The sequence below is a fragment of the Hyperolius riggenbachi genome, chromosome 1 (genome assembly GCF_040937935.1).
Source record: "Hyperolius riggenbachi isolate aHypRig1 chromosome 1, aHypRig1.pri, whole genome shotgun sequence".
In the NCBI taxonomy this organism is placed as follows: Eukaryota; Metazoa; Chordata; class Amphibia; order Anura; family Hyperoliidae; genus Hyperolius; species Hyperolius riggenbachi.
Genome location: NC_090646.1, coordinates 188,450,954 through 188,467,100, shown reverse-complemented (window position 1 = coordinate 188,467,100; position 16,147 = coordinate 188,450,954). Strand labels below are relative to the sequence as shown.

Genomic DNA, 16,147 nt, shown 5'->3' with positions numbered 1-16,147 from the left:
GGCCCAAAGTCCAATGAGTACCTTTAGGATTTCACAGGTCATTTTGCGGAATTTAATTTCCAGACTACTCCTCACGGTTTAGGGCCCCTAAAATGCCAGGGCAGTGTAGGAACCCCACAAATGACCCCATTTTAGAAAGAAGACACCCCAAGGTATTCCGTTAGGAGTATGGTGAGTTCATAGAAGATTTTATTTTTTGTCACAAGTTAGTGGAAAATGACACTTTGTGAAAAAAACCAATAAAAATCAATTTTCCGCTAACTTTTGACAAAAAATAAAATCTTCTATGAACTCACCATACTCCTAACGGAATACCTTGGGGTGTCTTCTTTCTAAAATGGGGTCATTTGTGGGGTTCCTATACTGCCCTGGCATTTTAGGGGCCCTAAACCGTGAGGAGTAGTCTGGAAATCAAATTCCGCAAAATGACCTGTGAAATCCTAAAGGTACTCATTGGACTTTGGGCCCTTTAGCGCAGTTAGGGTGCAAAAAAGTGCCACACATGTGGTATCGCTGTACTCGGTAGAAGTAGTACAATGTGTTTTGGGGTGTATTTTTACACATACCCATGCTGGGTGGGAGAAATACCTCTGTAAATGACAATCTTTTGATTTTTTTACACACAATTGTCCATTTACAGAGGTATTTCTCCCACCCAGCATGGGTATGTGTAAAAATACACCCCAAAACACATTGTACTACTTCTCCCGAGTACGGCGATACCACATGTGTGGCACTTTTTTGCACCCTAACTGCGCTAAAGGGCCCAAAGTCCAATGAGTACCTTTAGGCTTTACAGGGGTGCTCACAATTTAGCACCCCGCCCACTTGCCAGGACAGTTAACAAACCCCACAAATGACCCCATTTTGGAAAGAATACACAACAAGGTATTCCATGAGGGTAATGGTGAGGTCATTGAAAATCTTATTTTTTGTCACAAGTAAACGGAAAATGACACTTTGTTAGAAAAAAAAAATAAAAAAAAATTCTGCTAACTTGTGACAAAAACTAAAATCTTTTATGAACTCACCGTGCACCTCACATAATACTTTAGGGTGTCCTCTTTCCAAAATGGGGTCATTTGTGAAGTCTGTCCTGGCATTTTAGGGTCTCTGCAATCATTACATGTATGGCCAGTATTAGGAGTTTCTGCTATACTCCTTATATTGGGTATACGGGTAATGCACTCTGGGCTGAAAGGAAAAATGAACTGCAAACATACCTTGCTCCACATCAATGGCAGATCTTCCTCCACATCAATGGCAGTGATAACCTCAGGAGAGAGACACCCCGTGCCACCCTGCACTCAGGGTGAGCCACCAACTTATGTGACTGGGCCTCAGAACTTTAGTATACAGCATTATGCCTGTAGGATACAGCAATATGCCTGCCAATAGAGATGACTGTGTGGCATTAAAGCATCATCATAGGCCCAAATCACATATAAACCGGGGGTGTCCACACTCAAGGGAAATTCAAACATGCCGTCTTATATCGCCAACCCAGGACAGATCAGCAATATCAAGCATGGAAACCGATCCTTCTTGCCACTTTTATGCTTACCCGTTTGGTTTTCAAGCTTACCTCACCTCTCCCTGCGACAATGTGCGAAAGACCACTGAGTGTGTGCCTACTCCTGTGTCTGGAGTTCCCTAGGTTCTAATAGTGTACCTGCTCGTGGTACCTCTCAAAACACGGCCCTACACATAGGCCAGGCTGGTCAGGACAGCGGGGACAATAATAAACGGTGTCAGTCCTTGTTCCAGCCCTGCTGCAGACACGGCAACGTTTTCTTCGGATGCGTTGACCTGGGGCACACGGAAGCTGATAGGCGTAATGCCTTCCATGCAGTCGGCTAGTTGCATCGGGGGGGGGCTGGCACCTCCTGGATACAGGATGTCCAGAACGATCTGTGCCTGAAATTGAAGGAAAGATCCAGTTCTCCCAGCCTTACTGTAGAGAACAAAGCTGTTGTAAACTGCCAATTGAATCAGATAAAAAGACACTTTCTTATACCAGCGTCTTGTTTTCCGGGAGATTAAATAGGGCGCTAACCTCTGGTCATTGAAGTCCACCCCTCCCATGTTGACATTATATTCGTGGACGACAAGGGGCTTTTCAATGACCTTAGTTGCCCGTTGAATTTGGACTGTCGTGTCTGTGTGAATGGTGGACAGAAAGTAAACGTCCCTCTTGTCCCTCCATTTCACCGCGAGCAGGTCTTCAGTACGCAAGGCGGCCCTCTGCCCCCGTTCAAGTCTGGTGGTAACGAGCCATTGGGGGAAGCCCTGGCGACTAGGCCGCGCAGTGCCACAGCATCGGATTCCTTCTAACTTTAAGTGCTGAAAGAGGGCCACACTTGTGTAATAATTGTCCACAAAAAGATGGTACCCCTTCTGGAACAAGGGTGACACCAAGTCCCACACAACCTTTCCACTGCTCCCCAGGTAGTCAGGGCATCCGAACGGCTCCAATTTTGAGTCTTTTCCCTCATAGACCCTAAAACGACATGTATAGCCTGTGGCCCTTTCACAGAGCTTATACAGTTTCACCCCATACCGGGCGCGCTTGCTTGGGATGTACGGTTTGATGCCAAGGCGCCCGGTAAAGCGTAAGAGGGACTCGTCTACGCAGATGTTCTGTTCAGGGATATAAGCATCTGAAAATGTTGATGACAGGTGGTCTATGAGGGGCCGAATTTTGTGGAGCCGGTCATAAGCAGGGTGGCCCTTTTCATGACAGGTTTTGTCGTCGTTGAAGTGCAGGAAGCGCAGGATGGACTCAAATCGTGTCCTGGACATGGCAGCAGGGTACAAGGGAACATGATTTACTGGGTTCGTAGACCAATACGACCGCAGTACATTCTGTTTCATTAGTCCCAAGTGAAGGATAAGGGCCAAAAAGATTTTAATGTCGGAAACTTGGACTGGTTTCCACCCGGGTGCTCGGTGATGAATTGTGTGGCTTTACGGTTGGTCTCAACCACAATTAAGTCCAGGAGAACCTGGGTGATGAACAGCTGCAAAAAGTCTAGGGCCGCTCCTAGATGAGCTGTCGCCACCTGGACTCCAGACTGGGCGGTGAAAGGGGGCACTACGGGTGCGGCGGAATCAGGGGATTGCCAATCTGGTTGTGCCAGCACCTCTGGGAGTCTATGGGTACTACGGGCCCGTCTTCTTCTTGGTGGCTGCGATGGGGGTACTACTGCACTTGCCACCGTACCAGTTTCAACTTCCATGCTGACGCTCACCACTTCGCCAGGGTCTACGGAAGCACTGGCACTAAGTCCAGGAGATGCTGCGCTGCTGGTGCCTGCCTCACCAAGAAAACTATCATCAGCGCTAGCACCACCCTGCTGCCCTTGAGGCGGATCCTGCGCCACCTGCGGTCTAACGACTTGGGGTCTGGTACGCCTGGCTCTAGCCGGGACCATAGCCTCGTCATCACTTTCGGTCAAGGAACCACTGCTTTCTACAGGTTCAAATTCGGACCCAGAAGATTCGACGGATGATTCTTCCCAAAAGAACTCATCCGACTGGTCCATGTACCTGTATACCTCGTCATCGGAAAGCCCCCTTCTTGCCATTGTGGATTACTAAATTTATGGGGTTTTCCTCCGAGACTACCCAGAAAAAAAGAGCACCTACCTAGCAAAAAGGGAGTATTTGAGAGGTATTGGGGTTGGTGGGAAGTGGGGTCTCAGAGGCAATCAAACAATCACGGGACAATCAAATACAATTACAGCACAATCGAATCCAATCACAGCACAATCAAATCTGATGCACTCGAAAGGTGATGGGGGGAGGGTGGGATTGGGTGTGGCGGGAAGTGGGGTCTCAGGCAATCAAACAATCACGGGGCAATCGAAGTCGATCACGGGACAATCAAATACAATTACAGCACAATCGACTCCAATCACAGCACAAGCAAATCTGATGCACTCGGAAGGTGATGGGGGGAGGGTGGGATTGGGTGTGGCGGGAAGTGGGGTCTCAGGCAATCAAACAATCACGGGGCAATCGAAGTCGATCACGGGACAATCAAATACAATTACAGCACAATCGACTCCAATCACAGCACAAGCAAATCTGATGCACTCGGAAGGTGGTGGGGAGGGTGGGGTTGGGTGTGGTGGGGGGGAGGGTGGGGTTGGGTGTGGTGGGGGGGAGGGGGGGGTTGGGTGTGGTGGGAAGTGGGGTCTCAGGCAATCAAACAATCACGGGGCAATCGAAGCCGATCACGGGACAATCAAATACAATTACAGCACAATCGAATACAAGCGCAGCACAATCGAATACAAGCGCAGCACAGTCAAATACAATGCACTTGGACGGTGATTAGGGGGGGGTCTGAGGGCGATTTGAGGGGGTGGGGGGTTGATCAGGAGCCTGCACGGGGCAGACTGAGTCCTGATCTGATGAGAGGCAGACACAGGGGGTTACTGATCGCAGATCAGTTAGTGATAGCTGGGGAGGACAGATGTAAACGAAGAGCAGGGGATGTAATCAGAAGGGGGGTGTGAGGGCAATCGAGGGCCTGGGCAGGTGATCGGTTACCCCCGCGGGGCAGTTAGGGTCTGCTCTGATGGGTGGGGGTGCTAAGGGGTGATGGACAGGTGATAGACAGGTGATCAGAGGGGGATCAGAGGGGGATCAGGGGATAAGGTAGCTGTATACAGATGTATACAGTATACAGGGGGGTAGTCTGGGATGGGGTCTGGGGGTGATCTAAAGGTAGGGGGGGGGATCAGGGGTGATTAGGAGGCAGTTAGGGACCTAAACTAAAGGGCAGCGTCGCTAGTTAGTGGCAGGTGGGGGGGCTGGGGGTTTTGCAGGGGTGCAAGGGTACTGGGCAGGGGTCTGCTGGGGTGAACAGGGGGGGTATGAGGCCTGGGGTGGGAGATCAGGGTCTCTGTGGGCAAAAAAAACACGTGTGCTGGCTACTTACAATGTGCTTCCTCCTCGCTAGTGGTCTCTGCAACAATGAGACCATGAGGCGAGGAGGAAGCACGTATAAGGCACTTTGTTTACCTAACAAAGTGCCTTATACTCCCTGATTGGGCAATTATGCGGATTCCTCCGCTCGCCGGCTCTGCTAAGTGGCCGGCGAGCGGAGACAAAATGCCCGAGTAACGATCCCGGGCGGAGGATCGCGTCACGGATGACGCGATCGCTCCGCCCATGCCCTTAGAAGGACCGCCGCCTCTGTGGGTGAGCCGGTCCTTCAGGGCTCCACTTCCCGGCCGCCTCTGTGCTTTAGGCGGTCGGAAAGTGGTTAAATTATGTCCCTATCACAATGTATGACGCCAATATTTTATTTAGAAATAAAGGTGTATTTTTTCAGTTTTGCGTCCATCACTGTTTACAAGCTTACAATTTAAAAAATGCTCGTAATATACCTTCTTCACATGCATATTAAAAAAGTGTTTTGTGGTTTTTTTGTTTTTTTTTTAGTCTTGGAAGCGAGCACACTCGCTTCCAGGAAGTATGAGGAGGACGGGAAACTTTTTTTTTTTTCCTCAAAGACTGTGGCTTCTTAAAAGAAACCATTGGTCTTTCTACCGGGGACTTAGATCAATGAATAGGAACTATGTTCCCATTAATTGATCTCTGGGTTAACACGGGAAGGGAGGGTCGACATGGGAGCGCACAGCAGCAGCCGCCTGGATGTGACAATCACGTCCAGGCGGCATAAATGGTTAAAGGATAACTATCACAAACAATTGTAAAATTTAAAATATATATAAATGCATACAAATAAGTAGTATGTTTCTCCCATAGTAAAATAAGCTATACATTAATTTTCTCCTATGTTGCTATCCCTTACAGTAGTTAGTAGAAATCTGACAGGCTTTAGAGTAGTCTATCTATACATGGGGGACTCTCAGTATTTTATTTATTCTATACAAAAGCACTCCCTGAAAAGGATCTATATAAGGATGCAGGTCACCCTCCCACCACCTATTTGCACATTATTCTGGCAGTTGGACTGAGCAACTGCCATTCACTAACCGCTTTTGAAAATAGAGAGAACATTTAGAATCCCCATGAGGAGATGGGCTAGTTCAAACCTCAACACACACAAGCAATAGAACACAGCAGTACATGCTCGCAGTACAGCTGTGTTCTAGCAGTACAACTCGATGGACGTATGTCTTTTTTTCAACCAAAATAACTATGTAACTATGCATCCAGCTACATTTGAAATTGGTCAGCAGGTGCTCGTCAGCCAATCAGGATGCACTGTCATACACCCTTTACCTGCCATACCACATCTAGCAGCCATTAGCATTCAGGTGGGAGGCTTCAGTTGGACGCCATCGCAAGATTGCGTCGCTAGCAGGACCACCCGTGCAAGCATCCCTCCCACAGGGGTCCCTCCCTAACCGCTCACCTGTCCGCCATGTCCTAGAGCTGAAAGAAAACGTTTAAAAACACACAATTGGTTCACACGATGGCCAGGGGCCCCGGACCTCTCTCACTGGCCGGGGCCCCAAGGCCAACACGTGATACCTGGAGGGGAGTGCAGGTGGGCCTGGACCTCTCACACCCAGGCTCTGGACCTCTCACATCCAGAAAACCCACCAACACTGCCTCCATACTGAATGCTAAATTCAAACCTGTCAGTTCTGTCAGTTTTCAATAACTTACTTTAAGTGACCGCACCATAGGAGAAAAGTAATTTATAGCATATTTTACTCTGGGAGAAATGTTCTTTTTATTTACAGTATGTGTTCATGTTTTTTTTTTTTTTTAATTTTTCGTGATAGTGGTCCTTAAGTTAACTGCTTTTTTCCCCTAAATTGGACCTAGACTACAATGGTCATACGTCTATGGTAGTGATCAGGCTGTGAAAACCCCTTCCCCAAGGAACAGTTAGTGACAAAACTATATACTAAATACAAAATTCTGCCCGCATTCCCTCTATATTTAATAATACATTTTCAGACATTCTTAATTTCAATAGCTTAGTTGTTTTCCTATTGTATTACAATCCACAGCCACAGGATAACCTATACACCACATAATATAACATTTCAATTAAGTGTGATAACCTATCTTTCTAAAGTCTTTGCTTTAGTTTGTTTAAAATAAAAAATGTACTCAAAATGTCATGTTTTTGGCAAATAGGTCAGTATCTAGATACTAAATGTATTGTATGTCTTCACGTAGGCCAGGACTTCTCATTACTATGCAGGCCATGTCTGAAGAAGACCAGCAACACTGGATTGAAGTACTTGGTGGAAAAGAATCTGTAAGAAGCTGGAAATCTATACTAATTTTCTGCATCTTTCTGTGTTTAATATCACCTTTCGAATGCAACATTGTCACTATTTTCCTCTAATATCCTAAATTATCACCTATTTTTCCGTTTCCTCATTAGCTTAGTGATCACATTTTTTATGTTCGACTCATTTTCTATGCCATGGGGTGCTGTGCCATCTATAGCAGTTGGGTGTTTAAACTGATCAGATATGTTGATCTTGCAATCCATTCGTTTATGTAACGTTTCCTGACTGGAGCTTTTGGCACTGAGACAGGATAGCAAAAATGAAGCGGTTTTTAGTTAAAATGTGTGTATACAGGCATAGCTGTATTGCTGGTTTGACAGAATAATGTGTAATTGTAAAGGGCATGTAGCCAGCCAACTGCTTATGGTCAGTTGTGGTATGATAAATTGAAGTAATTAGCTAAAGAAGGTTATGTCTCTGAAGGCAAGCCTGCTCACAGTCTCTAGCAAGAGTGCCTGCTCTGCAAGGAGATATCCAACACATTCAGCTGGGTGTTCTGTTCATTCATCTGGCCACATAAGGTGATTCTAAATGTATTAATCCCTGGAAAAAGGCTGTCTAAGACTTAAAAAGGAATGATAGTGGCATATATTAAAATGCAGTAAATTATTCAAGATACCCACTGTTATAGTAATTTTCCCGGTTTTAGCATCACCAACCCCTCCTATATCTATATATTGCGGTTTCGTGGTATGTTGACCCTCCCAGGCACAGTATGTGGTAGTTGGGTGTAACAGACTGCACCCTAAATGGAAAAAACACAGACAAGGAGCCCAAATTTAGAAAACAATGGGTGATGATTGGATGATACTCACAAGGGCGGGTTGCAGAAGGGCAACCGACCACAGCAGGCAGGTGGAATGTATAACCCCGACTCTACTCGGGTATCCAGGTCAACTGGAGACAGTAGCACTCTTGTAAAAAGTACACACACTCTGATGACCTTTAAGGTAGTGGCATCACCAAATGAGGTCAGGTGTGGGTGATACCCCTCCCAAATGGGTGGTATTGGCACAAACAAAGAGGTAGAGGCGCCCAGTGGAAATAAAATATGTTAAAACAAATAAAACTGAAAGGTGTGAGGTGACTTACCTCAATGAAGACCAATTCACATACACGATATATGAGAATTTATTATAAAGCACAGGCAACCTGTTTCGTGGGACTCTGCCCACTTCCTCAGGCCAAATAAAAGTCCCAGTAGATACTGTTAGCTGCATTTAGAGTGCCTCTCCCAGGCACAGCTGCACATGACAGGACAGGAGATGTCACCACCAGTGATACATTTCAGAATGTAAATCAGGGAGAGGAAAAGTTTTACAATGTGCAGACACTGACGAAATTTATAAATGATGTAAAGAAAAAAAAACATATATGACAAAATGCCAGGCCCCTCTGTTTTACTGCCTCTCAAAATGAAACTTTATGGCCATCTCGTTCTCTGCCATCCCCTCCTCCTTTTGCCCTTGAACTTTCCCAGCATCAGGGTCTTTCCAATGAGTCCCGCCTTCTCATTGTTTGTGCAACATGTTTGAGCTTCAACATATCAATATTACAGCTCCTACCAATGAACAGTCATGGTTAAAGTGTACCAGAGATGGTACACTGGTCCTTATTTATACTTCCCTGGGGCTTCCTCCAGCACCGTGGCTTCCCTCGCAATCCACTTCAGCCCCTCCATTCTGGCGCTACAACTCCCGGTAATCTGGTCAGTCACCACCAGTCGTTGTCTTCTGCGCATGCATAGATTGGCCACACTCCTGTACCTTGGAGCATTCTTCACCTGCGCAGTAGTATTGCACAGCCACAGATTGCTCCAGGGGACAGGAACACGACGATGGGTGCACGCGCTGCCGAGCCGCATGAGCAAAAAGCTGCCATTGCCTAGATTGCCAGGAGTCATAGGGGTTGAACAGAAGGGCCGAGGAGGACGGCGAGGGAGACCACAGTGCTCATTGGGCTGGAGATAGCCCCAGGTAAGTAGAAATAAAGGCCAGCTAACTATCTCAGATTCTCTTTAATTTCTTTAAAGATTGACCAATTGGATTTCCTTGCAGTCCAATGGACTCTCAGTCCAATGGACCTTCTCCAGCACCACAAGTTGAAGGCATCAATTCTTTGGCGCTCAGCCTTACTTATGGCCCAACTCTTCACAACCATACATTACTACTGGCAAAAAAGAATGGCTTTGACAATACAAGCCTTTGTTGACAAGGTGACCTCTTTGTTATTACACTGTCCAAGATTGTCATTGCTTTCTTTCCAAGTAGTAAACCTCTTTTAACCACTTCAGCCTTCAGTTGGTTTTCACCTTATGCATCCAAGCAATTTTCACCTCCCGTTTATTCGCCAATAACTTTATCACTACTTATCAAAATGAATGAGTGTCTTGCTTTTTCCAATATCAACACATGAGGATGCACACCATAAAAATAGGCTCAATAGTTACAGTAGCTATGCTAGTATTGGGTGCTGTGATAGAAAAACAATCAATAGATTATCATAAAAACACGCACACCATGTTCAAAATGCAAAAAGGGTTTTTTGTATTAGAAAATTTGACTGACAAAATACAATCAGAAACCTGTGATACAAGACAGTGCAACATATATATACACATAAATATATTCCAGCAATCCTTGTAGGAGCAGCATGTGAACATCTAATGTATGAGCAATACCTGCACACAGATAGGCAGAAAATACATGGCAAACTGCTGCAGCTACTAACAAAGGGTGCTGATTAATACTGACATCCAAGTCAGAGCAAATAGCCAACAGTCTGATACTGAATAGTCAGAGTAAAAGTGAGGTACAAACACCGCTGCATTACCCAGACGCAGCGTTTCGGAAAATGTCCTTTATCATTGGGAGAGGCAGGAGGGCAACTGAAGAGATGCGGCAGTGCGGCGATGTCCTGTTTTTTCCACCACCAATTATGCTTTCTTTAGGTGGTACATTTTGCTAAGAATTTTTTTTTTCTAAATGTATTATAAACGGAAATATTAAGAAAAAAAATTGAAAAAAAAAATTATTTCTCAGTTTTAGGCCATTATAGCTTCAAAGTAATACATGCTGCCATAATTAAAACCTACGTGTTGTATTTGCCCATTTGTCCCGGTTATTACACCATTTAAATTATGTCCCTATCACTGTGTCCATCACTACTTACCAGCTTATAATTAAAAAAAAAATATTAGTAATATACCCTCTTGACATGCATATTAAAAAGTTCAGACCCTTAGGTAACTATTTTTTTTTTTAAATGTCATTTACTGTGTTTCCATTCATTGATCTCCATGCTAATGGACATCGGCACAGGAGCGCGCGCAATTGGCCGGCCGCGGGAGTGTGCGGCTGCAGCCTTTTGGATGTAGCAGCTACCTCCAAAAGGCGAAAATGGTTAATTTCTTTTAATTTCATGGCTGCATTCTCCATCTGCAGTGATCTTTGAGCCCAAGAACACAACATCTATACTGCTTCCATTTCTATCCTTTCTGTAGGAGGGAATGGATCTTGATGCCATTATCTTATTTGGTTTTTTTTAGTATTGAGCCTTAAGGCCCATACACACGTCGGATTTCCGCGAACGACGGGTCGTTTGAACGTCCCGTCGTTCCGTCATTCGCCCGCTAAATCGGGCGTGTGTACAGGCTGTCGTTCGCTTGATAAGGGTGAGTTTGAGCGATCCGCCCGGCGGATCGCTCAAACTCGCCCTTATCAAGCGAACGACAGCCTGTACACACGCCCGATTTAGCGGGCGAACGACGGGACGTTCAAACGACCCGTCTGCGGAAATCCGACGTGTGTATGGGCCTTTAGGCCAACTTTTCCACTTTCCCCTTTTTCCCCTTATCAAGTTTCTTAATTCTTCTTCACTTTCTGCCATACAAGTCCGTATCACCAGCATACCTGAGATTGTTGGCATTTCTTCCAGAATTCTTAATTCCAGTTTTTGTTTCATCCAATTCAGCATTTCACATTACTATTATTTTTGATCTACTATTATCACTGTATATTCTCAGTTTTTCAGCAGGGTAGTTTCTATGGTAATGGTAAATTTACTCTCATGGCAGGAGGAACACTCTCCCTATCCTAAAGTTACTGACAAATTTACAACCAGACCAAAGTATAATTTAAAGTGAACCTTAAGCCAGAAAAAAAAAGAGTTTTTCTCACTGGCGCTTCTACCAGCCCCCTGCAGCAGTCCTGCGCCCTCGCAGCCACTCACTAATCCTCTGGTCCCCCGCTGCCAGCTAGTTTACAGTCGGGAATGCGGAAAAAGCTACGTGTGGCCAGTCCTGACGGCCCTGTCGGCAAAAACGAAACTAGCTGGCAGCGGGGGACCAGAGGATTAGTGAGTGGCTGTGAGGGCACAGGACTGCTGCAGTGGGCTGGTAGAAGCCCCAGGTGAGTAAAACTCATTTTTTTTTTCTGGCTTAAGTGTCCCTTTAAGTATTAATTTAGATGCAGAAAATACCTTATTTCATTGATCAGATAATTCCAATGAAGAATTTAAAAAAATAGAAACATTGAAAAATAAGTGTCTCTTTTTTTCCTCTGTTTCAAAAGCTGTAGTATTTGTTTGTCTTTCTCGTTTTAGTTGGTTTGCTGCATCATGCCCTTTTATTCCCTATTTCAGTGTTCTTCCCCCGCCCCCCCTCCACCACAATTAGGGCCCTTTACCACTAGCAATCACTATCCTAAATGCCAGCGATTTTTGTGATGCGATTGCGATTTTTCATTTGCATTGCATTATACCTCTTAAAAATCACTCCAGAAAGCGATTGCGGTTTGCAAATCAAATCACTATAGTGGAAAATACTTCTCATGATTTCTATGATAAAGTAGCTACTCCAGCGATTTGCAATTCTGCTGTGCAGTGGAAAAAGGCCCTTATACAGCTTCCCATTTTAGTGCCCCTGTAGTAGTACAGTACTTTAGTGCATTTTAGTAGTACAGTACTCCCTATAATAGCAGTGCCCTTATTATAGTGTCTTCATTATAATGGTGCTATACCTACTCCCCAATACAGTGCCCCATTATAATTCCCCCATCTCTGTGCAGCCCCTCTCCCCCACACACAGCCTTTATTTTGAACACAGACTTTGACCATTAAAGAGGAACAGTAGTGAAAATAACATAATGGATACAATTGCTTATTTATTTCTTTTTTTACAGTATTCATTTAGAAACTATGTAGTCAGTGTTTTGCCCATAGTAACATCTTTCCTCACCCTGCTTTACATTCTGAAATGTATCACAGCTAGCAACATCTTTAGTCCTGTCGGGTGATCTCTGCGGCATGCCCAGGCTAATAATCACTGGAAGGTAAGGGTTACACAATATACAGCAATATATAGATATAGGAAGTGTTTCTGATGCTGAAACCAAGGAAAATTAGCATACGTGTGTATCCTGCATTATTTACTGTATAATTTGTCACTACAGTGCCTCTTTAATAGACATACTGAAAGATTCCTGCAGTACGTGATCAGTGAAAACAATCACAGAAGCATAGATGGCATTCCCTCATAACTCACAGCTTGTGTAGTTTCTACAGATGTAACTTATTTTTGTTGTTCAAGAACCAGGAAGGTCAATTTCAAAACAATGTTTTTTTCCCATCAAAGTAATCTAGATTCATAATACTGTATATCCAAAGACTATATAGAAAACTGCTCCTATTCACATGTTTAAACTAAAAGTTGAGACAATAATTATTTAAGGTGAGAGATCCAGCACTGAAAGACATTGATAGGTGAGACAGGCCAGCAGATGAGACTCATCAGATGACTGTTATCAGAGAATATGGACTGTAATCCATAATCAGCTGTGTAAGAAGAAAGAGGAATACTCCACTGGGACCTGTGCTGACATAGTAATTATGGAGCACAGTCCCTCTTTGATGCCTATCAGTCAATTGTGGCAGATCAGACGAAATGTGCTTTCCAGCTTCCTGACTTGTTCAGAACTACAGCCAAAAATGTGACTCTATTGCCGCTCAAGTGACATTGTGACACAATGAAAAATGTACGTACTCTCTGTAATCTGACTCTTCTGCAAGTTCACATCTCAGAGGTCAGCTTGGTCCAAAAATATGTAAAATCATCCCAATGTAGCCATGCAGAATACTGTGCTGTTGCAATAGTAGTGATCATCTTTGTGATTTTTTTTTTTTTTGTCTTTGGTTTATGTCATTGTTTCAGATTAATAATTTTCCATAGTTAAATTTCAGATGACTTTCAGTGATTTCTTATTCAGCTGTTTCGTATTTAAAGATAACCTTAACCTATGATGGCATGTTAGAGAAACGGCTGTTGTTTATGCAGCCTTATTTATCAGCTTCTGCTACCAACATAAACCTCATTGAGCCAAACTGTAGTGAAAAAAAGAACACGTAATAAAATTTGCTTTTTTTTTTTTTTTTTTTTTTTTTACTACAATATTTATTTATAAGTGATTTAGCCAGTTTGTCCGTTGTAGAATCTTTTTTTCAAAGAATTCTGAGGCGAGTGAAACTAACGTCTTGCCTTCCAGTTTTCTCTGGGAGGAGAATTTCTCAACCGCTTCAGCTGAGCATCACTGGTAGAGAGGGATACATCCAATATATAGGAGGGGTAGAGAAGAATAAATCAATATATAGGAGGGGTAGAGAGGGATACAGCAATATAAAGGAGGGGTAGAGAGGGATACATCCAATATATAGGAGGGGTAGAGAAGAATAAATCAATATATAGGAGGGGTAGAGAGGGATACAGCAATATATAGGAGGGGTAGAGAGGGATGCAGCAATATATAGGAGGGGTAGAGAGGGAAACAGCAATATATAGGAGGGGTAGAGAAGGATACAGCAATATATAGGAGGGGTAGAGAAGGATACAGCAATATTTAGGAGGGGTAGAGAAGGATACAGCAATATATAGGAGGGGTAGAGAAGGATACAGCAATATTTAGGAGGGGTAGAGAAGGATACAGCAATATATAGGAGGGGTAGAGAAGGATACAGCAATATTTAGGAGGGGTAGAGAAGGATACAGCGATATATAGGAGGGGTAGAGAAGAATAAATCAATATATAGGAGGGGTAGAGAGGGATGCAGCAATATATAGGAGGGGTAGAGAGGGAAACAGCAATATATAGGAGGGGTAGAGAAGAATACAGCAATATATAGGAGGGGTAGAGAGGGATACAGCAATATATAGGAGGGGTAGAGAGGGATACAGCAATATATAGGAGTGGTAGAGAGGGATGCAGCAAAATATATAGGAGGGGTAGAGAGGGATACAGCAATATATAGGAGGGGTAGAGAGGGAAACCGCAATATATAGGAGGGGTAGAGAAGAATACAGCAATATATAGGAGGGGTAGAGAGGGATACAGCAATATATAGGAGGGGTAGAGAGAGATACAGCAATATATAGGAGGGGTAGAGAGGGATACAGCAATATATAGGAGGGGTAGAGAGGGAAACGGCAATATATAGGAGGGGTAGAGAAGAATACAGCAATATATAGGAGGGGTAGAGAGGGATACAGCAATATATAGGAGGGGTAGAGAGGGATACAGCAATATATAGGAGGGGTAGAGAAGGATACAGCAATATATAGGTGGGGTAGAGAGGGATACAGCAATATATAGGAGGGGTAGAGAGGGATACAGCAATATATAGGAGGGGTAGAGAGGGATACAGCAATATATAGGAGGGGTAGAGAAGGATACAGCAATATATAGGAGGGGTAGAGAAGGATACAGCAATATATAGGAGGGGTAGAGAGGGATACAGCAATATATAGGAGGGGTAGAGAGGGATACAGCAATATATAGGAGGGGTAGAGAGGGATACAGCAATATATAGGAGGGGTAGAGAACGATACAGCAATATATAGGAGGGGTAGAGAAGGATACAGCAATATATAGGAGGGGTAGAGAGGGATACAGCAGTATATAGGAGGGGTGGAGAAGGATACAGCAATATATAGGAGGGGTAGAGAAGGATACAGCAATATTTAGGAGGGGTAGAGAAGGATACAGCAATATATAGGAGGGGTAGAGAGAGATACAGCAATATATAGGAGGGGTAGAGAGGGATACGGCAATATATAGGAGGGGTAGAGAGGGATACGGCAATATATAGGAGGGGTAGAGAGGGATACGGCAATATATAGGAGGGGTAGAGAGGGATACGGCAATATATAGGAGGGGTAGAGAGGGATACGGCAATATATAGGAGGGGTAGAGAGGGATACGGCAATATATAGGAGGGGTAGAAAGGGATACGGCAATATATAGGAGGGGTAGAGAGGGATACAGCATTATATAGGAGGGGTAGAAAAGAATACAGAAATATATAGGAGGGGTAGAGATGGATACAGCAATATGTAGGAGGGGTAGAGAGGGATACAGCAATATATAGGAGGGGTAGAGAAGGATACAGCAATATATAGGTGGGGTAGAGAGGGATACAGCAATATATAGGAGGGGTAGAGAGGGATACGGCAATATATAGGAGGGGTAGAGATGGATACGACAATATATAGGAGGGGTAGAGAGGGATACAGCAATATATAGGAGGGGTAGAGAGGGATACAGCAATATATAGGAGGGGTAGAGAGTGATACAGCAATATATAGGAGGGGTAGAGAGGGATACAGCAATATATAGGAGGGGTAGAGAGGGATACAGCAATATATAGGAGGGGTAGAGAGGGATACAGCAATATATAGGAGGGGTAGAGAGGGATACAGCAATATATAGGAGGGGTAGAGAGGGATACAGCAATATATTGGAGGGGTAGAGAGGGATGCAGCAATATATAGGCGGGGTAGAGAGGGATACAGCAATATATAGGAGGGG

The 16,147-nt window shown here is 44.3% G+C and overlaps 1 protein-coding gene across 2 annotated transcripts in view; it reads left to right on the top strand.

Annotated features, from left to right (window-relative positions):
- ARHGAP10 (Rho GTPase activating protein 10) overlaps window positions 1–16,147 on the top strand; it is a 371,566-nt gene that overhangs the window by 174,680 nt on the left and 180,739 nt on the right. For both annotated transcript variants that reach the window (XM_068279239.1, XM_068279247.1), the window contains exon 11: window positions 7,174–7,255. In XM_068279239.1, coding sequence (XP_068135340.1) covers window positions 7,174–7,255 — 82 coding nt within the window. The remainder of the gene's footprint in view (window positions 1–7,173; window positions 7,256–16,147) is intronic.